At 43.7% G+C, this 24,711-nt stretch overlaps 1 protein-coding gene across 11 annotated transcripts in view; it reads right to left on the bottom strand.

Annotated features, from left to right (window-relative positions):
* pja2 (praja ring finger ubiquitin ligase 2) overlaps positions 1 to 24,711 on the bottom strand; it is a 104,195-nt gene that overhangs the window by 47,448 nt on the left and 32,036 nt on the right. For 6 of the 11 annotated variants that reach the window (XR_005461624.1, XM_038805128.1, XM_038805129.1 and 3 more), the window contains 3 exons: positions 20,738 to 21,800; positions 20,235 to 20,417; positions 11,147 to 11,338 (listed from right to left, as the gene is read on the bottom strand). Coding sequence is in view for 10 of the 11 variants with exons in the window: in XM_038805128.1 (XP_038661056.1) it covers positions 11,147 to 11,338; positions 20,235 to 20,417; positions 20,738 to 21,800 (1,438 nt within the window). In the remaining variant the exon portion in view is untranslated. Of the gene's footprint in view, positions 1 to 11,146; positions 11,339 to 20,234; positions 20,418 to 20,737; positions 21,801 to 22,227; positions 22,978 to 23,326; positions 23,450 to 24,711 lie in introns of those variants that run through there. The other 5 variants (XM_038805132.1, XM_038805137.1, XM_038805136.1 and 2 more) reach the window with 5 other exon arrangements.

Genomic DNA, 24,711 nt, shown 5'->3' with positions numbered 1-24,711 from the left:
AATATCTCCAAATTTGCAGATGACACAAAACGGGTGGGTGAGCTGCGAGGTAGATGCAGAGATGCAATGCGACTTGGACAAATTGAGTGGGAATATGCATGGCACATGCATTATAATGTAGATAATTGTGAGGTTATCCACGTTGATAGCAAAAACAAGAACAGATTATCTGAATGGCTAGGGAATGTGCATATGATGAATGCAAGAATTTCAGATATATTTGGTGTAGTAAGTGTTAAAAGCCTAGGTTAGTGTGTGTATGGCTGCTGCAGTAGTGTTTTTAAAAATCCGGGTTTGCAATGCAGCTAGGCTTTGGGACAAGAGGTGCAATTAAAGCATTGTAAAACTTTGGGCTAATAGACTTGTGTTTATATTAAGAGGGTCCCCTGGGGTGTAGATTATGAGAGACATTGGGCTGGATTCTCCATTTCAGCAGCTAAGTGCCGGCTCAAATGGAGAATTTGCAGGCGTTTCACCAAAATCAGTGCTGAACCCTCACCGATTCCAGGACCGGTGAGGAACTAGCAGCGGAGCCGGGTGAAACACCCAGTTCCGCGCCAAAAAAGGCTGGAAAATGGCCGGGTCACTGGCCACGAATGCACACGGCAGCGATCTGCAGCGGTCAGGCTGTACAACATGGTGCCAGCCGTGCGCCGACCCGAGCTGCATCTGCGACCCCACAGGGCACCCATCACCAGTCCCCCCAGTTCTCGCGGAAGCTCCCTCAGTCAGCAGCACTGATCCGGGCTGAATGTGGCGACGCTGGACACAGTCTGCAGCCTGTACGCTGGGTTCCCGATTGCTCAGACCACATGTCACACAAGCGGTCGGGAACTCGGCACATCTAGGCAGGAGCATTGCAGGAGGTCCTACCAATGACGTGCCAATGCCGTTGCAATGGCATGCGGCATGATTGCGCCACTTCCGAGGGGGCGGAGCATGGCTGACCAGCATCAAATCGGCGTCAGTCCCAATTTGGGCGCGGAGTGGATTCTCTGCACAATCGGCGATTAAGACATCTGCGTCGAGCAACGGAGAATCCCGCCCACTGTGTTCAGCTTCATGAGATAAGTTGGTTAATGGGAGGGTTCAGGGGCTGACGAAGGCGGATGTTGAGGTTTCAGTTTAGTTTTAGATTGGGAGGTGAACAGAAGACAAGCAGCTGTTCACAGTTCAGTCTGCAGACAGACTGGCGGTTTCTTTCCAAACAGTTCAGTTAAAGATTCGACTGTGGACAGACCAGAAGCAGTTGATTTCAAGACAGTGAGTTAAAGATTTGCCTGTGAACAGGATAGGCAGTTTAAACAATAAGTTAAGACAGGCAAGAATCTGCAGCTGGTTCCTAAGTATATCACTTTCTCAAAGTGGTTTATCCAGGATGTCTCTTTATAGCAAGTATTCCAGAGTCTGCTAACTGTATTTAAAGTGGCTTTTGGTAGAGATGGGTCTTGTTTGAATGGAAATAAAAATAGCAATTAAGGGTAATTGTGTCACTGTACTGATAAGCATTATTTAACTGACAATTGAAAGCTATTTGTATTTACACTGTTAAAAGTTATTAATACCATGTTAGTATTAGTTTGTTTGGATATACATATCCCTATTTGTACATGAAACCACTCCTGGGGTGAAGTATACTTTCCTCACAGTCTTACAAATTAAATTAAATATTGGGGTTTCTGTCTGGTATCCTAGCAACTGTTGGGGTCTGGTCCGGGATTGTAATGTGCAACAAGACCTGGGTGTCCCCGTACACCAGTCACTGAAGGTAAGCATGCAGGTTCAGAAGGCGGTAAAGAAGGCCAATGGTATGTTGGCCTTCATTGCGAGAGGTTTCGAGTACAAGAGCAGGGATGTGTTGTTGCAATAATATAGAGCCTTGGTGAGGCCACACCTAGAATAGTGTGTGCAGTTTTGATCTCCTTTCTGAGGAAGGATGTTCTTGCTATAGGGGAGTGCAGTGAAGGTTTATGAGGCTAATTCCTGGGATGGCAGGACTGACCTATGAGGAGAAATTGAGTTGGTTAGGATTTTATTCACTGGAATTCAGAAAAATGAGGGGGGGGAATCTCATAGAAACCTACAAAATTCTAATAGGACTAGACAGGTTAGATGTAGGAAGGATGTTCCCGAGAGTGCAGGAGTCCAGAACCAGGGGTCACATTCTGAAGATACCTGAAGATTTCTGAAGAAAAGGGTAGACCTTTTAGACGGAGAAGAGGATAAATTTCTTCACCCAGAGAATGGTGAGCCTGTTGAATTTGCTATCATAGAAAGTAGTTGAGGCTAAAACATTGTATGTTTTCAAGAAGGAGTTAGGGACAAAAGGGATCGGGAAGTGGGTGGAGGAGAAACAGTGTAGAGTTGGATAATCAGCCATATTGATAATGAACGGCAGAGCAGGCTTGAAAGGCCAAATGGTCTACTCCTGCTCCCATGAGTAAAGCCTCTTGCCCCCTACAGCTCACCTCCTCGCCTCCCCAAACCCACTGGAGACAGTGGTGCTCACCTTCCTCCCTCTCGGACATCACGGCATTTGTTCCCGTTTTAAAGAGCAGTTGTGATTTGTATCGGTGTTATGTCATGGCTGGTGAGTGAGGGCTAAAGGTGCGATGTCAAGCCCGCTAAGTAGATGTCAATATAATCAAATGCATGTGCATCAGTGGGCCGGGAAAGATCACATTCTGAAATGTATTTTTTAAAATAAATTTAGAATATCAAATTCATTTTTTCCAATTAAGGGGCAATTTAGCATGGCCAATCCACCTAACCTGCACATCTTTGGGCTGTGGTAGTGAAACCCACGCAAAAACAGGGAGAATGTGCAAACTCCACACGTGGACTTTAAGAGGTGGGGTGTGCTGCCATTGTGTTTGGTAGGTGGGGATCGAAGATTTTAAGGATTTATTTGTTGGTGGGAAGTTTGCAGGCCTGGAGGAACCCAGGGGACATATTAGTTGTCAGAGGGCAATGGGTTCAGGTATCTGCAGGAGGAATTGGGACCCATGATTTAAAAGGAGATGGTGCGTGTGATTGAGTATCTCGGAAATGTCATACTTCTGAAGCTTCCCACAAAAATTATTGGTTCTAGTCAGACTGGAGTACACTCTCTCATCTCTTTTTCCTGGTATGTTGATGACTGTTTTGGTGCTGTTTCCTGCTCTCACCTTGAACTGAAAAAATCCCAACCAACAATTCTTCTAGTTGCTATCCTTCCTTTGCCTTCATCTGGTCCACCTCTGACTCTTCTTTTCTTAGACTTCCCTATCTCCATTTTAAGTCCCATTTCTACAGCTTCTTTTGACTTTACTTTCACTTATCCTGTTTCCTCCAAATACCCTATTCCATTCTTCCACTTCCTCGATCTCTGTTGCATCTGTCTGATGGTGCCACCTTCCATACCAGTGCTTCATATTCCCTTCAGCTGCAACTGACAGGGCTCACAACCATGTCCATTCCATTTCCTGTACTTCTGCTCTCACTCAGTCCCAGAAATACCTACCACCCACCAGCCTCCACATTCAACAGATCATCCTCCACCACTTCAATTACTCCTAGCATGATGCCACCAAACACATAATGAATGTGAAGAAGCTGTTTCCACTTGGGGTAAACCAGAACAAGGAGCTATAAATAGTCACCAATGTATCAAATAAATTATTTAGGAAGAAGTTATTCATGGATTTGTGAATATGTGGAACATGATACCACATTGAGTGTACGAAGTAGAAAACATTGACAGATTTAAGAGGTGTGATGGTCTGTTCCAATTAGTTTTCAAGGAGGCTGCAGTAAATATTCATTGGCTGTCACTACAACCTCTGTTGTTGTTTTCAAGTACAAAAGGAGGGTGTGTATTATGGTGCCAACATGGTATATCATCAATATGCAATCACTCAAATAATTTTCCATAATTTACACAGTATGTATGGCACAGATACAGGCCATTCAGCCGAATCAATCATTGCCAGCATGTATGCGTCACCCGAGCCTCCTCAAAGCTTTCCTCATCTAAATCTATTAATGATGTGGAGATGCCGGCGTTGGACTGGGGTGAGCACAGTAAGAAGTCTTACAACACCACGTTAAAGTCCAACAGGTTTGATTCACCTGAGGAAGGAGCTGCGCTCCGAAAGCTCGTGTTTGAATCAAACCTGTTGGACTTTAACCTGGTGTTGTAAGACTTCTTACTGTAAATCTATTAATGTCAACCTCTTCCTTCTCATTTATACGCTTGTCTAGCCTTCCCTTAAGTGTAGCTGCACTATTCGCTTTAACAACTCACTGCAATAATGAATTCAACATTCTCACCATTTTTTTGGGTAAAGTATTTATTCTAAATTCCCTAATGGACTTCCAGATGACTATGTTGTATTGATGGTCTCTAGTTATATTCTACTTCACAGTGGAAACATTCTCTCAGTATCCACTCTATAAAATAGTTTCAGAATTTTAAATAGCTCTATAAGGTCGCCTTCTGTACTCAAGAGTTTCCTCTACCCACACATATAAGTTCAGAATTTAGAACGATGGCGTGCCAAACTGCATATCAAAATCAGATTAAAAAGACCAGTAGATACCTATTTGTCCAGCAGGACATTACTGAAACTTTCTTCTTTTTGTGTGTTTCAACAGAAATAGTCCATCTTTTACAAGTAATTTCTGTGGTGCTGCCTTTTTGTTTTTCAGGGCTTTCAGTGGAATTTATACACACGTCCACTTTTTGAAAAAGCAGGAGGATAATCAACTGAGGGATATCAGGCAGATCAAAGTGTACAGAGGCACTTTGCATCCACCCACCAACTCACTATTGTAACCTAGATTACACAGGCAGAGGTGCTATACCTCAATATTTACATGAGCAATGTTATCAAAACTTTGCATTATTAGTGAAGCAGCGCCTAATTTATAGTGCATACTGGAAGCAGAGCTGTTGTCAAACAGGCACCACTCAGTCAGTTCCTATAATATCCACAGTGAGAAGTCTTACAACACCAGGTTAAAGTCCAACATGTTTGTTTCAAACACTAGCTTTCGGAGCACTGCTCCTTCCTCAGGTGCAGAAAGGAACAGTGCTCCGAAAGCTAGTGTTTGAAACAAACATGTTGGACTTTAACCTGGTGTTGTAAGACTTCTTACTCACCCCAGTCCAACGTGGCATCTCCACATTATAATATCCACAACCGCTTTAATTTTTCCATTGCTATTTTCCTTTGCTCATTTTCTGAAACTATCTAGCAGGATAACAGGACAAGTAGTTAGTATACTTTGTTAAAATCTGCTATCTAAACCATACTGTGAGGAATAATCCCAAATGCTTGCAAAAAATGCATGATGCTTTCAAATAGGACTAATGAAATTCAGATTACTTGGGTCATCCACCACTTGCAATGAAGCAGGACGTCCAACCAGCAATTTTATCCCCTTTTTCTATGCTGCCCTCCTAAAACTCCTTACATTGCTGCTTGCTCACAAATGATCTAGCTCACCTAATGGAATGTCTCAATTACCCAGGGTGGGCATTTCTTTCTTTGTACTTGAAAGAAAGAGTGAGTCAAAGTGTGCCCTATGCAGCGCTGGCTGGCACAATGTGATGACATCTACATGCAACAGTTACATTAGATATGAGCTATCTTCCATGCTGAATACTTGTAACACTTCCAGATTAAGACCTAGAATGTAGAGTATCCCAGAAACTATAAAGTACTTTGAGAGAGTTTCTAGGATGCATATTGTATCAGACATGCTTTGTACTATATTTATAGAAACAGAAACCCCCAAGCAAGAATCATACCCCTAGACCAACAAGCCAATGCTTTGTACTATATTAATTTAATATCCGTTCAGTTGTCTTACCCTGGCTGCCCTGCTAAGATTCTAGAAATTGTTCCTACATTGCTCCCATGGAGTAAAGCGTGACAACAGTGATGACCACCTTCCACTAACTGCTCATGAACCTTGGTTGATTTAATTAATTACGAGTCTGCTTCCCTGTCCTCCTCAGTAACATTTAGTGGGTTCAATGTTTGCTTAATTCATCAGCGTTAAATTTTAGGGTGCTTTTTTGGTCTAAGCTGCTGCAGGCCTTTTCTTTCCTGCTGCACTATGAAGGTTGAGCAAGTACAAATTATGCATACACCTATAGGAAAATCTGCCCAGCTACAAAAGTGCTTAGCTGATTCTGATTTATGGGTTAATACTAACGGTCACAATTCATAGGCCAGCTGATGAGTCTTCGCTATTGAACAAGAACAGTAGAGCACAGGAACAGGCCATTCAACCCTCCAAGTCTGCCGATCATGATGCCTCTCTAAAATAAACTAATCTGCACTTCCCAGGTCTGTATATCTTTATTCCCATCCTATTCATGCATTCGTCAAGATGCCTCTTAACGCCGCTCTGTATCTGCTTCCACCACCTCCCGTGGTAGTGTGTTCCAGGCACTCACCACCGTGTAAAAATATTTGCCTTGCACATCTTCTCAATACGCATCAACACTCCCAAAGGTCTGCCATTTGCTACATAATTCCTACCTGTTTTAGATCTTCCAAAATGCATTACCTAACATTTGTCTGGATTAAACTCCATTTACTATTTCTCCTCCCAAATCTCCAACTGATCTATATCCTGCTGTATCCTCTGACAATCCTCTTCACTATCCGCAACTCCACCAATCTTTGTGTCGTCTGCAAATTTACTAATCAGAGCAGCTACATTTTCCTCCAAATAATTTATATATAACACAAACAACAAAGGTCCCAGCACTAATTCCTCGGACCACTAGTTACAGCTTTCCATTCAGAAAAGTATGCTCTCACCACTACTCTGTCTCTATGACCGAACCAGTTTAATATTCACCTTGCCAGCTCACCTCTGATCCCGTGTGACTTCACCTTTTGTACCATTCTGCCATGAGGAACCTTGTCAAAGGTTTTAGTAGAGTCCATGTTGACAACATCCACTGCCCTTCCTTCATCAATCAGCTCCATCACTTCCTCAAAAAACTCGATCAAGTTAGTGAGTCACAACCTCCCCTTCACAAAACCACGCTGCTCATCACTAATAAGTCGTTTTGTTTACAAATGTGAGTAAATCCTGTCCCAAAGAATCTTTTCCAATAATTTCCCTACCACTGACGTAAGGCTCACTGGCCTATAATTTCCTTGATTATGCCTTCTATCTTTCTTAAACAAAGGAACAACATTGCCTATTTTCCAGTTCCTGGGACCTCACCTGTAGCCAATGAGGTTACAAAGACTTCTGTCAGGGCCCCAGCAATTTTCACCCTTGCCTACCTCCGTATTCTGGGGTAGATCCTATCTGGCTCTGGGGACTTGTACACCTTAATGCTTTTCAAGACACCTCCTCCTTTTTGATAGCTACATGACCCAATATATCTACACACACTCTCCTGGACTCATTATCCGCCAAGTCCTTCCTTTTGATGAATACTAATGCACAGTACTCATTTAATACTTCGCCCATTTTCTTTGGTTCCACGCACAGATTCCCTCCTCTGTCCTCGATTGGGCCAATCCTTTCCCTGGCTACCGTTTTGCTCTTTAAATATGTATAAAATGCCTAAGGATTCTCCTTAATTCTGTTTGCCAAGCACATTTCATGACCCCATTTCACCCTCCAAACTCACTGCTTAAGTTCCTTCCTACTTTCTTTATAATCTTCAAGGGCTTTGTCTGTTCTCAGCCTTCGAGGCTTTACGAATGCTGCCTTTGTCGTTTTGACTAGGTGCACAATATCCCTCATTATCCAAGGTTCCCAAAACTTGCCATACTTATCCTTCATCTTCACAGGAACATGCCAGTCCTGAATTCTAATCAACTGACGTTTGAAAGACTCCCACATATCAGATGTTGATTTACCTACAAACAACTGCCCCCAATTTAAGTTTTTCAGTTCCTGCCTAATATTATTGTAATTAGCCTTCCCCCAATTTATAACCTTCACCTGAGGACTACTCTTATCCTTACCCACGAGTAGTTTAAAACTTACAGAATTATGGTCACTATTCCCAAAATACTCCCCTACTGAAGCTTCGATCACCTGGCTGGGCTCATTCCCCAAAAGCAGATCCAGTATGGCCTCTTCTCTAGTTGGAACATCTACATAATCTTTCAAGAAATCCTCCTGCATGCTCATTACAAATTCTGCCCGATCCAAGCCTTTAGCACTAAGTGTGTCCCAGTCAATATGGGCGGCACTGTGGCACAGTGAATAAACCTGCTGCCTCACAGCTTCAGGATCCTGGGTTCAATTCCGGCGTCGGGTGACTGTCTATGTGCAGTTTGCACTTTCTCCCCGTGTCTGCGTGGGTTTTCTCCGGGTGCTCTGGTTTCCTCCCACAGTCCAAAGATGTGCAGGTTACGTGGATTGGCCATGCTAAATTGTCAAAAGGGGTTAAGGGGATAAGGTTGAAGACATGGCCTTAGGGTGATCTTTCCAAGGACCGAATGACTTCCTTCTGCACTGTAAATTCTATGATTCTATGAATATAGGGGAAATTAAAATCACCCACTGCAACAACCCTATTGTTTTCACATCTTTCCAAAATTTGTCTACATATCCGGTCCTCTATTTCCTGCTGGCTGTTTGGGGGGCCTGTAGTAATCCCCCAACATTGTGACTGCACCCTTCCTATTCCTGAGCTCTACCCATATGCCTTGATGCATGGGCTCGCCAAGGTGTCCTACCTCAGTAGAGCTGCGATAGTCTCCTTAACCAGTATTGCAACTCCCCCACTCCTTTTACATCCCCCCCTCTATCACACATGAAGTATCTAAATTCTGGAAGGTTTAGCTGCCAATCCTGTCCCTCCCTCAACCAAGTCTGTAATAGCAACAACATCAAAGTTCCAAGTACTAATCCAAGCTCTAAGTTCATCTGCCTTACCTGTTATATTTAAAGTCTTAAAATAATTCCCAAATTATTAGGATAAATACCTGAAAATGCAAGAAATATTCTGCTTCATTTAGTAAAAGAGCACACTTAAAAGCTATAAAAAAATTGTAAGAATTATCAACCTAACATACTGCTGAAATACTGAAGGTTATGGCCCAGTGCAACACTCAGGTGCATATCATGAGGAATAACTGCATCTATTTTACTGTGGTAAAATAAAATGATGCAATGAGATAGATTCCAGCAGCAGGTTAGCGACAGATAATTAATCTACAATGGCATTATTGACAAATAAGAACAAAGAACAGTATAGCACAGAAACATGCCCTTCGGCCCTCCAAGCGTGCGTTCATTACATGTCCTATTTAGATCAACCGCCTGTATCTTTCTATACCCCGTCTGTTTATGTGTCAATCCAGATAAGTCTGAAAGGTTTCTAACGTATCTGCCGCAACCACCTCACTTGGCAGTGCATTCCAGGCCACCACCCCGCTCTGTGTAAAAAGCTTTCCCTGCATATCTCCACTGAACCTATAACCCCTCATCTTGAACTTATGTCCCCTTGTGTCATTTCCACCCTGGGAAAAAGCCTCCAACTGTTCACTCTATCTATACCCTGCATAATTTTATAAACTTCGGTCAGCACGGTGGCGCAGTGGGTTAGCCCTGTTGCCTCACGGCACCAAGGTCCCAGGTTCGATCCCGGCTCGGGTCACTGTCCGTGTGGAGCTTGCACATTCTCCTCATGTTTGTGTGGGTTTCGCCCCCACAACCCAAAGATGTGCAGGCTAGGTGGATTGGCCATGCTAATTTGCCCCTTAATTGGAAAAAATTAATTGGGTACTCTAAATTTTTTTTTTTTAAATAATTTTATAGACTTCTATCAGTTCACCCCCTCAGACTCCGTCTTTCTAGGGAGAACAATCCCAGTTTATTCAATCTGTTCTCATAGCTAATACGCTCCATACCAGGCAACATCCTGGTAAACCTTTTCTCTACTCTCTCCAAAGCCTCCACGTCCTTCTGGTAGCGCGGTGACCAGAATTGGACACAGTATTCCAAATGTGGCCTAACCAACGTTCTATATAACTGTAACGCAATTTACGAACTTTTATACTCAATGCCCCGTCCAATGAAGGCAAGCATGCCATATGCTTTCTTTACCATTTCCACCTATACTGCTAATTTTTTATTTTTTATTAAATAAATTTAGAGTACCCAATTCATTTTTTCCAATTAAGGGGCAATTTAGCATGGCCAATCCACCTAGCCTGCACATCTTTGGGCTGTGGGGGCGAAACCCACACAAACATGAGGAGAATGTGCAAGCTCCACACGGACAGTGACCCGAGCTGGGATCGAACCTGGGACCTCGATGTCATGAGGCAGCAGGGCTAACTCACTGCGCCACCGTGCTGCCCCTATGCTGCTAATTTTAAGGATCTGTGGTCCTGCACACCCAGATCCCTCTGTGTCTATGCTAGTGATGGTTCTGCCATTTATTTTATAGCTCCCACCTGAATTGGATCTACCAAAATGCATCACCACGCATTTGGCAGAGTTAAATTCCATCTGCTATTTCTCTGCCCAATTTTGCAGCCTATCTATATCCTGCTGTACTCTGACAGTCTTCATCACTATCCGCAACTCCTGCAATCTTACTATCATCCGCAAACTTGCTAATCAGACCAGCTACGTTTTCTTCCAAGTCATTTATGTATATTACAAACAGCAGAGGTTCCAGTACTGATCCTTGCGGAACACCACTAGTTACATACCTCCATTTGGGAAAAACACCCTTCCACTGCTACCTTCTGTCTTCTATGGCCAAGCCAGTTCAGAATCCATCTAGCCAGTTCATCCCTGATCCCATGTGATTTAACTTTTTGCACTAGCCTGCCATGAGGGACTTGTCAAATGTTTTACCAAAGTCCATGTAGACAATATCCACAGCCATTTGACTCCTATGTTTATCTAGGGTTAAATACGATATTGAGATTCTTTATTTCATCTTGCATGGTAGCAAAACCAGATCTAGTTCCTCACAGATACTCGAATATGTAATCAACCATGGAGAAATTCTGCACAAGCATTTGCTCATGATGACTTTATGCAAAACAATAGTCCGAGCCTCATTTATGGACAGAATAGGATCATCACCACATGACCACAATGAAAGCTATAAGTAGGAGTTACTCGATGGTAACAAAAATATAAAAGACATACAAACCTCCATTCCATATCCAAGTCTTCACTTATGCTTGAATCATCTTCAAAGTTGTTGTTACTATCCAGAATTAGAAGTCCCGAATGTGCAAGTTGACCCAAACCTTCAGTCTCATCAGTACTACTGCTGCTGCTGTCACTTTCTTCATTGAACGCTACCCAGGGGATTTCTCCATCTTCCAAAGAAGTTTGTTCCCTAATGTAACAAATAGTTACCACACATGAAATCATCTGTTTGCATTAAGAAAAAGTAAGCTGAGGAGAAAACCTTCACTACTAGATATGGAAAAAGCTGCCTTCTGCCTCATACTTTGTTTTATTATTGCATGTATTATATATGATTTCCCAAAACTCTCTACATTCAGGAGTTATGCCTCTGGATTGAAAAAAATTGAAAATGTCACTATTATTTATGGAACACTTGGGGAAAACCAGGAAATTATACACCTATCAGGTTAATATCAGCTGTGGGGAAGTTACTGAAATCATTGTGTCAGCCGCCACTCAGTTAGTAGCATTCTTGTCTCAGAGATTGAAGGTTCTAAGTTCAAATCGCAATCCAGAACTTGAGCACACATTACAATACTGAGGGCCCCTATCAGAGGTGCCATCTTTCGGAAAACACTTATCTGGTCGCAATCAAACATCTGCTTGTGGGAGCTTGCTTTGCCACGTTTCTTCCACTATTTGTGCTTCACTAGCTAGCTGTACAATGCTTGGTTCATCCTGTAATCTTGACATGACATTTAATGATTAAGCAATTTCTTTTAAACAACATCATAACTAAGTAATGATGATCAAAGCAAATCAGCAAGGATTCATGAAGGGTAGCCCATGTCATCTACTTTTATTTTTTTTTTTTAAAAAGGTCACCAACTTGGTGGGTAGGTGAGCATCTATGGATGTTATCTATCTAGACTTCTGGAAGGCATTTGATAAAATTCCACAAAATACACGAGCAACATAAACAAAAGCACACATATTTAGTAGTAAACTTTGATATGGACTGGACGATATGAACTACAGAGTAGGAATAGGTGGGGGATGTTCTTCTACTGGTGAGACGTGACAAGTAGTGTTCATCAGAGATCTTTACTGATACCTCAGCTTTTCACCATGCAATCAACTTGGTGAAGGAACAGTATATATATCCAAATTTAAAGATCAATTTGGAGGTACAGTATTGCCCAGGTGAGAGCATAAAATTACAAGGGACCATAGAATAAGTGAACTGCAACTGTAAAACTAGTGGATCCACCTCACATGGGATCTCCACTTTGGATCAAATAAAGACAAATTAGAATATTCCATTAACAATGAGAGACGAATAGGTTTAGGTATTTGGGGATTCAGGTAGCGAAGGAATAGAAAGGGCTCCATAAGTGGAACTTAACGAAGCTGGAGGAGGAGGAGGCCAGGGAGGATCTAAGGAGGTGGGATATACTGCACTTAACATTGGCGGGGAGGGTCCAGGTGGTGAAAATGAATATTCTGCCGAGGTTCTTGTTTATCTTTCAGGCTCTCCCGATCTTTTTACCAAAGGCCTTTTCTCAGAAAGTCAACACGATCACCTTGGACTTTGTATGGGTGGGGAAGGTGCCGAGGGTGGGGAGGGAAGGGAGGGTGAAAAGAGGAATAAATCTGTACAGACTGTATAGTTGATGGTTGGGAAGTATGTTTCTCGGGGTGTTTATTTGCTGTAACCTGCTTTGATACATGTTTTGAATAAAATACATTTAAAAATAAACAATAAGAGACCCGAACCTGTGGAGAAACAATAGAATTTTGGTTTCCAGGTAACAAATCACTAAAAATTGGTATGCAAGTACAAAAAGATCAAAACAGGGCAATGTAATGTTGGCCTTTAATCACAAGATCTTTCTCGACTTTAAATTCCATTTTCCAATGTCACATGAATGGATATAGCTCATTCCTGTACAGGCCTCAAGGCTGCCGAGAGAATCACAAGAACTTGTCTTGATAGATTAGCTACCCAAAGGTAGCCTCTTAAAATAGATCCTAAACTTTATAACTACTGTTTAAAGATCAAATCATTCAAAATCATGGGATGTACCCAATATAATGGCCCCATATTTTCTCCCTTCCACCCGTCTTCAATCTTACTCAATTATAGTTTAAAAAATTAAGCATTCTTCCGTGGAATTGTTAAATAGAAATTGATCAAGTTTCAAACATTCTAAATAGTGATTCTATTTCAAGAATGTTTTTCTCTTTAATTGTAGTCCACATCTTACAAACTGTATTTTGGTATTGGATTGGATTGGTTTGTCACGTGTACCGAGGCACAGTGAACAGAATTTTTCTGCAAGCAGCTCAACAGATCATTAAGTACATGAAAAGAAAAAAAAATAAAAAGCCATGTCATTTCTATCAAGTACACACTTTGATTTTATATTCCTCTAATCAAACTATTTTCCTACTCTCCCCCAAAAAACAAAAAGTCAAACAATTTCCTCATCCCTTGAAGTACATTTTTTTCAGCACTAAAGGTAGCACTATAATTTGAGTTCTGTTAATACTCAACAATTCACAAATGAATTATACTGTATAAGGCTGGTAATATTATACAAAAAAAAGTCAACGCACTAGGGCTCACTGGAACAGGAGTAGGCCATTTAGCCCCTCAAGCCGTTCTCGCTTTCGATGAAACCATGACCAACCTGTGATCTAGCTTCACACAAATAGAATCATAGAAATCCTACAGTGCAGAAGGAAGGCATGCGACTCGTCAAATCTGCACCACCCCTTTGAAAGAGCACCCTACCTCGGCCCACTCCCCCACCCTATCCCTGTAACTCCACCTAAATTGCACATCTTTGGATAAGGGGCAATTTAGCATAGCCAATCCACCTAACCTGCACAACTCGGGACGTCCGGTGGCGACCATGGATTGGCAGCTCCCGCTTGAGGCAGTTTTTTCCTTCCTTTTCCCCAGTTGCCGGGTGGGTGTTTTGGAGGAAAAAGGTGTAGAGGTGGTGGAGGAATGTTATACTCCACTGGTGAGGTGAGTGGATGGATCTGTGGACCAGAAGTGGGTTTAAAAGAAAGGAGCTGCAAGAGCAAGAAATTCTTCATGCGCGCAGGGAAAGATGGTGGAGAGCAAGGGGTTGGCCCTACCAGTCCAATGGTCGGTGGAGCAGTTGATGGACTTTCTGAACGAAAGGCTCAGTCAGCAGAAGGAGGCTCAGGAGGACCTGGTGAAGTTGGTAGTCCCCAAGCGGGGATCGACCATGTGGAGCTGAGGCCGGAGACCCAGAGCCATGCGATCCAGAGGGGCGGAGGGGGAGCAAGAGGAGCAGCTTACCTCGTTGGCGGCCGAAATTGGGATGATGCGGGAGACCCAGAAGCAGCTCAAGGAGAAAGTGGAGGATTTGGAGAAAAATCCAGGATCCTGGAAGCAAAAATTAAGAATTGTGGGGATGCCAGAGGGCATTAAGGGAGTGGACACAGGCTCTTATGTAGCCAAAATGCTTGAGCAGCTAATGGGAGAGGGGGCCTTCGACCGGCACCTGGAGGTCAATAGGGCGCATATGGCGTTCATGAGGAAGCCGCAGGTGAATGAGCCGCCGAGGACGATGGTGGTGAGGCTACATCAGTTCTTGGACAAAGATCCTGCCGTGGGCCAGGCAGACGGGGAGATGTACCTGGGAGGGTAACGAGCTCCAGGTATACCAGGACCTAGTTGCGGAACTGGCCAAGAGAGAGCTGGATTCAACCAAGTGAAGGCTGCCCTCTTTAAGGGGTGAGGTTCGGGATGCTGTACCAGTCCGCCTGCGTGACCCACAAAGGCCGCGAGTGTTATTTCGGAACACCAGAGGAGGCAATGGAGTTCTTGAGAGACAATGAACTGGCAGGAGAGGGAGGGCATTGAACTTTGGAGTAATGTGAGATGATGTTGGTTCTCTCTGCCTTTCTTGTTTCATTGCTTTGTTTCTTTTTGGCTGATGGTTAGGGGACAACCTCTCTCCTCTCTGGTGGGATGCTGGTGGAGCATGGAGGGTGAGTGCACCTTTTTTCTTATTGTTAGTTTTATTTGTACTATGGAATGTGCGAACGGGAGTGGGGGGGAATCAGTAAGGGCTAGGATGCTTGGCGTCATGGGCGGGGGCTGCCAGGCTAGCTGGGCAAGCTAGTTCATGGGAGCGCAATGGGGGGTGATCAGGTGGTTAGAGTGTTAGAGGGGGATGGGATTGTAGTTTTGTTTTGGGGGGGGGTGGGGAGAAGACTGCTTACGGGGGTGGGGCTGTTGAAGTGCATTAAGTAGGGAGTTGGTGACGGTGGACATCTGAGGGCGATCTTGGAGGGTCGCGTGACGTGGGCCCGGAGCTGGCCCAAGAAGGGCTAAGTTGATCGGCAGGGGAGGTAGGTGGGGTGCCCCAGGCCAGGCTGGTCACATGGAATGCAAGGGGGCTGAATGGGCCATCAAATGGTTGCTCGTGTTCGTGCACTTGAGGAGCTTAAAGGCGGATGTGGCCTTTTACAGGAAATGCATTTGAAGATCGGGGACCAGACGAAGGAAAGGGTGGGTTGGGCAAGTTTTACACTCAGGATTGGATATGTGGCGGTGCTGATAAATAGGCGGGTAGTGTTTGAGGTGGGGAGTATAGTAGCAGATTCGAGGGAAGGTTCATGATGGTGAGCGGGAAGTTGGAGAGGATGCCAGTGGTCTTGGTGAATATGTATGCCCCAAATTGGGACAATATTGAATTTATGAGGCCGGTGTTGGGGAAGATCCCCAACCTGGATTTGCACCGGTTGATTATGGGGATGGGGGAGATTTTAATATGGTTATCGAGCCAAGATTGGACCGGTCGAGTCAGCGGTCGGGGTGATGGTGGTGGCGAAGGAGCTGAAGGGGTTCATGGACCGCATGGGGAGGTGGACCAGTGGAAAGAGGGCGAAGGAATTTTCGTATTTCTCCCATGTGCACAAGGTGTACTCGCGAAACAAATACTTTGTGGTGGATAAGACTCTGCTGGCGGGGTGGGTCTGGGTATTCAGCGATTGTGGTCTCTGCTCACGTGCCACATTGGGTGGACTTGCAAGTGGATGGGGGGGGGACGCAATGGAGATTAGACGAGGGGTTGCTAGCGGACAAGGAGATGTGCGAGTGGTGAAAGGGTGAGGGCCGCTATTTAGGGGTATGTGGAGCTGAATGACACGGGTGAGATTTCAGCAGCCACGTTATCGGAAGCACTTAAGGCAGTTGTCAGGGGACAGTTTATATCGATCCGGGTACATAGCAATAGGACGGAGTGTGCAGAGATGGCTAGGCTGGTGGATGAGATCCTACAGGTGGATAAGAGGTACTCGGAGGCCGGGAGGCTGGGTTGTTGAAGAAGCGGCAGAAACTCCAGATGGGGTTTGAGTTGGTGTCTGTGGGGAAGGTAGTGCGGCAGTTATGGAGGGCCAGGGGTGCAGTCTATGAATATGGGGAGAAGGCGAGTAGGATGCTGACTCACCAACTTAGGAAGCAGGAGACAGCAAGGGAAATCGGAAATGTGAAGGATGGGAGAGTGGACCCGGTGGGAGTGAATGGGGTGACTGAGGAATTCTAAAAGACCCCTTGGCCGGGGAGAGGGAATGCAGTGATTTCTGGATGGTGCCATCCAGAAATCCCCACGGTGGAGAAGGGGTAGAGGGGCTAGGGACACCCATTGGACTGATGGAGGTGACGCAGGCAGGGAAGGCCCCGGGCCCAGATGGGTTCCCAGTAGAATTTTACAAAATGTTTTTGGGGGATCTGGGCCCAGGCTGGTAAGGGCATACAATGAGGCGAGGGAGAAGGGGGAGCTCCCCCCTACGTTATCGCATTTTCCAGATCCTTAATTTTGAAGAAGGATAAGGATCCGGAGCAGCGTGGGTCCTACCGCCCGATATCATTGCTAAATGTGGATGCCAAACTGTTGGCAAAGATCTTGGCCTCGTAGATTGAGTTCTGTGTACCAGGGTGATAGATGAAGACCACACAGGGTTTGTAAAGAGGAGGCATCTGTCGGCGAACATTTGTCATTTATTGAACGTGGTGATGCCCTTGGAGGGACAGAATGCGGAGGTGGCGGTCACCATGGGCGCAGAGAAGGCCTTTGATTGGGTAGAATGGAAAATTCTGTGGAATGTACTGGAACGTTTTGGACAGGGGTTTGTAGATTGGGTCCAGTTACTTTATAGGGTGCTGGTAGCGAGTGTAAGGTCAAATCGGGTGAGTTTGGGGTATTTCAGACTAATCATGAGACACGGCAGGGATGTCCATTCTCCCTATTGCTTTTTGCCTTGGCTATAGAGCTACTGGAAATGGCGCTTAGAGCGTCAAGGGGTTGGAAAGGGATTTGGGGGGGGGGGGGGGGGGGAGGGAGCACAGATCACACTGTATGCGGATAATCTACTCCTTTACAATATCGGATTCACTGGGAGGTAATTGTGGGGGGGGGGGGGAATCATGAACATTTTAGAGGAATTTGGCCAGTTTTCCAGATATAAGTTAAACATGGGGAAGAGTGAGGTCTTTCCAATCCAGACAAGGGGGCAGGAGAGGAGGTTTGACAAGCTACCGTTTAAGGTGGTGGGGGCGAGCTTTAGGTATTTGGGCATCCAGCTGGCGCAGGGATGAGAACAACTACACAAATTGAATTTGGAGCAGTTGGTGGAGCAAATGAAGGAGGATTTTAAGAGATGGAACTGGTTATGTTAAGATGGGGGTTAATGTCTGGGGTTTGGTGGGAGGATGGGATCATTGTTATTGATTTGGGGATTGACATTACATTCGTTACTGATTATTATTTATTGTTGGGTGTAAATTTGGGAGAAAATGTGAAAAAGGAGAATAAAAAATATTTTTCAAAAAAAAAATATTGTGAACAGCTGAGACCCTGAGACAGAAACTTGTGGGACACCACTCATTATATCCTGCTTGCTGGAATAATACCTGTCCATTTTTCCTTACAATTTAGCCAATATCCTAAACAGGTCAATTTATCTTAAATTCCATGTGCTTCAACTTCAGCTAACAGCATTTATCAAATGCCTTCTGGAGGTCCACTTTCTATCACTTTCATCACCTCTTCAAACTATTCAAACAAGTTTGCAAGCATTGCCTACCCTTCACAAATCCATGCTGGCTCTATTATCAGCTGAGAATTTTCATGGTGTTTACCCTTAATTATAGGCGCTAGCAAATTCTTTATAACAGACATAAGGCTAACTAGTCTAGCATTCATGGTTTCCCACTTGCCTTTTAAAAAACAATGTGACATGCAAACTAAAGGACAGGTTCCTGAACTGAGATCTCAATTACGTCATCTTCAATTTTATAAACTATGCTGTTAAAAGTCTGGGACGGAAACCACATGGTTCTGGGGATTTTTCACTCTTTCGGGCTATTATTTTCTTTGTTACTGCTATTATGCTTACATTAATTTTGGTGAATTTCTGAATCTGATTCAACATTAATTTCCTTAGGAATTCTGATATGCTGACTGCCTCTTCCTCGAATGCAAATACGGAGGAATAATTATAAGTAATAATTCAGCGCGTCCACCACTTCTTTATCATAATGGACTATATCAGTTTTCAAGAAGCTCACACTGCTTGTGACCATCTTAATATTTCCTAAACATATTATGATTGCTAGCGGATAAATATTCACGCAGTTAGCCTGTTAATTAAAATTGTTAATGGCATTGCGCCCTGTTGGTCCTAGAGCAAATAGCTGCAGAAAGCTATCTTGGACACACTCAAGAAATTCACCATTTTTTCTGACATGTCTAGCCTACTCATTCCAATCTATATGAAAGTGAAAGTCATGCATTAAAACCATTTGTCCTCTGCTGCACGTTTGTCTATTTTCTGCATTTATAGAATCATCATCTTCACCACTGCTAACAGAGGGCCGACACACAATTTTAGAAAAAACAGTTTTGAGAGGTCACCCGATAGAAGTTTATGAAAAGCTTTGATTGGACAGAGAAAGACTTGGGGGTGGGGGGGCATCCAAACCATGAGACCATAAGTACAGGGCAGTTGCCAATAGGCTCTAGGTTTTCATAATTCTTTAGTCAGAATGTGAACATCGCTGCAAGTGAATAGTTAAAGTGAAAGCATTGATGCATTTAATAGAATGGTAGAATAACACACCAGGGGAGGACTGGAAGGCTGTGTTGACAGAGATTAAAGAGGAGACTCTCCTCAAGCATAAACACTGGCATGAATCAGGTGACCCACATAATTGGTTTCGGTGTTGTATATTCTATCAAATTTATGTAATTTATCATGAGGATAAAGCAATATAATATGCAATAGAAATAGGTGGCTTGAGAAATCAGGTGCACTTCAATTTATTTAATAAAGTAACAAAGAGTCAAAATAATTATTTTGCATTAACGGGCACATTGTATATCAATTTGTGGGTTTATGATCCAGCATTTAAATCCTACTTTTCTGATTCTGTCCAACTCTGATCCCAATCTAGCCTTCCCCATGAGTTCCATTCCTCATGTTTCCTTCCTCTCCACCAGCTAGTTCCATTTCTGGTCACCCCACTTGTTTGTTGTCTTTCTGTGCCAGTATAAGGCCACCAATGATAACGCAAAGAGGGGCCAATGTTGCTACACCAGGTTTACAAGATGCAGTTCTCAGGTGGTTAGAAGCAGTGGCTGGGAGTGTTCCATTTTAGGACCCCAAAAAACCCAAACACAGGGCAGCATGGTGGTACAGTGGTTAGCACTGCTGCCTCACTGCACTGAGGACCAGGGTTCAATCCCGGCCCCAGGTCACTGTCCGGGTGGAGTTTTGCACATTCTCCCAGTGTCTGCGTGGGTCTCACCCCCACAACCGAAGATGTGCAGGGTAGGTGGATTGGCCACTCTAAATTGGCCCTTAATTGGAAAAAAAAGAATTGGGCACTTTAAATTTATTTTTTAAAAACCCAAGCACAGCATGCACTCATGGGCCAGATTAAACCATATTGCATGTCCCTTTCAGCCCATAATCCATGTTTGACACCCATGTTCTCTTACATTAGAGACTTAAAATTAAATCTAATTCCTCGATTATAACTGAAGGTTGTTTCATACCCTACAGTGAAGCAATGCTTAAAAGCTTCTTCATCCAAGCTGCTACTAATGCTGTTTGGTTCAGTTTGCTGTTCATCAATTCCTGACAAGGTCTCCCAGCTCTCATCACTAGAGTGCATCTGCTCGAGAACAAAATCAGAGGTCCATATTGCTGACCACTCCTCATCACTGCTTAGAGAGCTGCTTTTGAGGGGGAAGTAGAGAGGGGAAAAATGAGTGCATTAAAGCATATGCCATCTAAATATTGCACATTTTTAATTTGACAATTACAAAAACTGTTGGCTTTAGTAAATTTAATCAAGTCCAGTTAACCAATATACTATGTATACCAAGTTGCAAAAGGGCAAATGTTTAAAACTGTTGTTTTGTTATCAACTTGGAGGTATGCAAAATGAGATTTGGAACTGGTTGGCATATTTGCAATCATCGATTACATTTTTAAGGGTAATAATAAATCAGCTTTCATACCCTTCAGGAAGACAATAAACAGAACATTTTGTTACCTTTCTTCCCCTTTGTCGCAATCATTTTCAAAGTCATCCCAGAAACTGTTTTCTGCTGCAGCATCTTCAGGCTTTTCTTCCAGTTGTATGGTGGTCTGTTCCTTCTGATTACCGGTAGTTTCCTTGCCATTAAATCCACATCCAATCATTGAATCTCTATGGAGTTTACTCCTGCAGTTCCACAAGGCACAATTTGATCCACAGCATTCAACATTAGCTTTCATTTCCCTGGTACAATAATTATAAAACTCATCAGGGGAGTGCAGATCTCTTTTAGCATGTGATTCCACTCTTTCTTTTCTAACTTTTGGTCTTACTACCATTTCTGAGGAGCTTGGTTGCTCTGACATACAGCAAAAAATGTTTCCTTCCGTTTGAATGCTCAGTGAGGCCTTATCAAGATTTCTTTCTCTTTTATCTTTTATATCCTCCATCCTGACATAGCCGTTCATTTCTTCCATATTTCCAACTGACGGTAAGGTTTTTCTATGTTCTTTCAATTCAGTTTGATGTCCTTTAACACCAATGTCCGCATTAGGCAAATTGTCCAATGCCACAGAGCATGGTAGCTCAATCTGTGGGTTGTTACCATCATGGATTACAGCTGAGAGATATGACTGTAGCCCATTAAGATAGTCAACACCTTTCTCTAACTCCGAAAGCATGGTGTCCAATCTTTTCTGAAGTTTTCCTTCTTTTTCCAAGGATGATTGAATAGTTGAGTCTTCATCCTCTCCTTCGCTGCTTTCTGGTTCATAGGAATCAATATTTACAAATCCAATGCCAGTCGGACTTCTGGAATCAGTCTCAAAAAAATCATTCGAAATTGACCACTTGGAGGACTCTGAACTTTGGCTACCTGAATAACTGCCTAATGGCTCTGTAGCACCGGGTAAAGTAAAGTCATCAGACTCATATTGAAAAAGTCTTCGGTTCAGAGGTGATGATAAAAATGTATTCTCTTTCGGAGGTTCACAACCTGCATCTCTCTTAGTATCCATAGTTAGGTCACATGTAGTGCATTGCGGAAGAAGTTCATTTGTTGATAAGATTCTACTGGGTGCTAAGAAAGAAAACAATTTAATCTTAAATAAATTGAAATTAGGCGCAATGTAAAACTATAATCTCCGTATATTCCAAAGCAGCTCAATGTGTCTGAATTAATGCAGATACAACTAAATAGACCATGAATTTCATGCTAGTTCAAGGACTAATTGCCAAGATTGCATCGAAAACAGATGCACTGTAAACATGAAACAAATAGAATCGAAAGATCAATGTACATGTCCTGACCAGTCATGGATCCCAAATTTCAGTAGTGGGCTTGTCATTTGACTTAAATAAATGCCCTCGCCACTCTGCACAAAATGAAGGTGGCAGAGAAAAACGTACCTGGAAAATCTAATTTTTACATTGGGAGGTTTCTAAGCCATGATCAAAATCTCAAAATGTGGGCCCCTCTTTACAAGGTATAAAACAACAATAGTTACTGTTTCTATGGCATCTCAGCCTGTCATATGCAACAAAGCTGGAATTCCTGGCCCGCTAGTCCCCATCCTGGTCCATGTCCACTTCTTTATCGTTGTTTTTGCTTGACATAGGCATAAGATATAAAGGGCCATGTTTGTAGCTAAAACTCTGAACATTTCCCAGGTAGTCTAGTTATCCAGAAATTGCACAAGACATATCTTCAAAACAAAAACAGGCAATGTCAGATATTCAAGTATCCTTGCACCAGCATTCATCAACTCTAAGAGCTGCTGGATCTTGCAGAAATGGGACCATAAAATTATATTTCTATTCCATTTATAATATTGATGGCTTAGCGATATTTATTCAGAATGCTATTCATCAAACAAGAAAACACGCTCTTGAACAAGAGAACATGGAAACCACAATAGGGTTAGATTTTTTTTTTTTTTTTTAAAATCGGCCATACAAAAAACTGAAAACTACGAAGAAAAATTAGACTACAAGACAACCATTTACAAGGAAAAGAGTGGCAGAAGGCAACTAATACATACAGCAATACAAGCAATGCAAAATTATTACCAATAAAGAACATAGCATGAATAAATTGTGTTAAGAATTGGAGAGAAATGTAGATTTAAAAAGTCAAATGGAGTTGATTAGAGACAGCCCATAGAACCCTTGAATCCCTACAGTGCAGGAGGTCATTTGGCCCATCGAGTCTGCACCAACCCTCTGAAACGCACCCTACCTAGGCCCACTCCCACACACTATCCCTGTAACCCCACCAAGGGGCAATTTTTTTTATCATGGCCAATCCACCTAGCCTGCGCATCTTTAGATTGTGGGAGGAAACCGGAACACCCGGTAGGAAACCCACGCAGATATGGCAAAAAAAATGCAAACTCCAAACAGTCCCCCAAGGCCAGTGTTGAACCCAGGTCCCTGGTGCTGTGAGGCAGCAGTGCTCCACTGTGCCACCGATTGGCATCGTTTGGAGAAATGATGAGATGCAAACTCAGAGACACAGAGGGAGAGAGAGAGCGAGAGCGAGCGAGAGCGACTGTTCTTCACTGAGTTGTACACCGTTTCTCACATTATATCAGAAAAATCACATACACCACTATGAACGGATGTTCCAAGTTACCCTTCAGGATTTTGGGATACCCTCGCATTCGGCATCAGCGTGGTTCTTAACAATTGATAGGTCGAGCAAAACGTGCAGATGAATATTAGACACAGCTAAAATACAAATTAAAGGCATTTACAAAAGTATTTTGAGAATAAGACGATCAAAGAAACAAGAGTATTCAGGGTGAAGCATAAATAGTGACAAAAGGATAAGATTCTAAATGGCTCTTTCATATCGATATTTAAGAGTTTAACAATACCATAGAATCATAGAATTTACAGTGCAGGAGCCCATTCAGCCCACTGAGTCTGCACCGGCCCTTGGACAGAGCACCCTACTTAAGCCCATGCCTGCACCCGATTCCTGTAATTCAGTAACCCCACCTAACCTATTGGACACAAAGGGGCAATTTAGCAGAGCCAATCTACCTGACCTACACATCTTTGGACAGTGGGAGGAAACCGGAGCACCCACGGGAAACACAAGCAGACACAGGGAGAACGTGCAAACTCCACAGAGACAGTTAGCCAAAGCTGGAATTGAACCCATGTCCCTAGCGCTGTGAGGCAGCAGTGCTAATCACTGTGCCACCACAATGCCCATTGCATCTCCATGCAAAGCAAACATATATAGAGGGGGAATTCTCCGCCGCCCACCGCTGGTAGCAGAGTTCCCGATACAGTCGGACAAAAAAAAGGTATAGGGGTTAACTACTTTCACTCCTCCTTTTCTCAGCAGAAAGCATTTAACGGCATTTGATGTGGTCGTTGTCAGTCAAAGCTAGATGTTTAAAAACATGGGGCTGGATTCTCCAATTTTGAGACTACGTCCGGAGGATGTGTCGGATTTTACAACAAAAACGTTGGTGCTGTCCCAGGACCGATCCTCCGACCGGTGAGGGGCTAAGCAGCCGCGCCACGTAAAACACACAGCCTTCCCGATATAAACACCTGGAGAATTGCCGGGTCCATGGCCGCACATGCCCACGGTGACGGCATGCAGCGATCACGCTGTACAACATGGCGTGGCCGTACGCGGACCCGACCTGGCAGCTAGTGCCCCCCCTCCCCCGGCCAGCATCACGGCTCCCGCCCGACTGTGGCACCGCTGGACACAGACCGCAGCCAAGGTGCCGGGTTCATGAAAACTGAGAACAGATGTGCCCTGCATGATCGGGAACATGGCCCATTGGGCGAGGGCCTTCAGGTAACTTCCTGATGCCGTCCCAATGGCATGCGGCGTACGCCTCGATGACACGGTTTTGGAGGGGGGGGGCGGAGCATCTGAAAACAGGCACCGCCCCCGATTCAGTCGTAAACAGGGATTCGCTGCCCAATCGCCGATTACAATATCGGCGTCAGGCAACGGAGAA

Source organism: Scyliorhinus canicula, chromosome 8 (assembly GCF_902713615.1).
Source record: "Scyliorhinus canicula chromosome 8, sScyCan1.1, whole genome shotgun sequence".
Lineage (NCBI taxonomy): Eukaryota > Metazoa > Chordata > Chondrichthyes > Carcharhiniformes > Scyliorhinidae > Scyliorhinus > Scyliorhinus canicula.
Note: the sequence above shows the minus strand (reverse complement) of the source record. Positions and strands in the feature narration are given on the sequence as shown.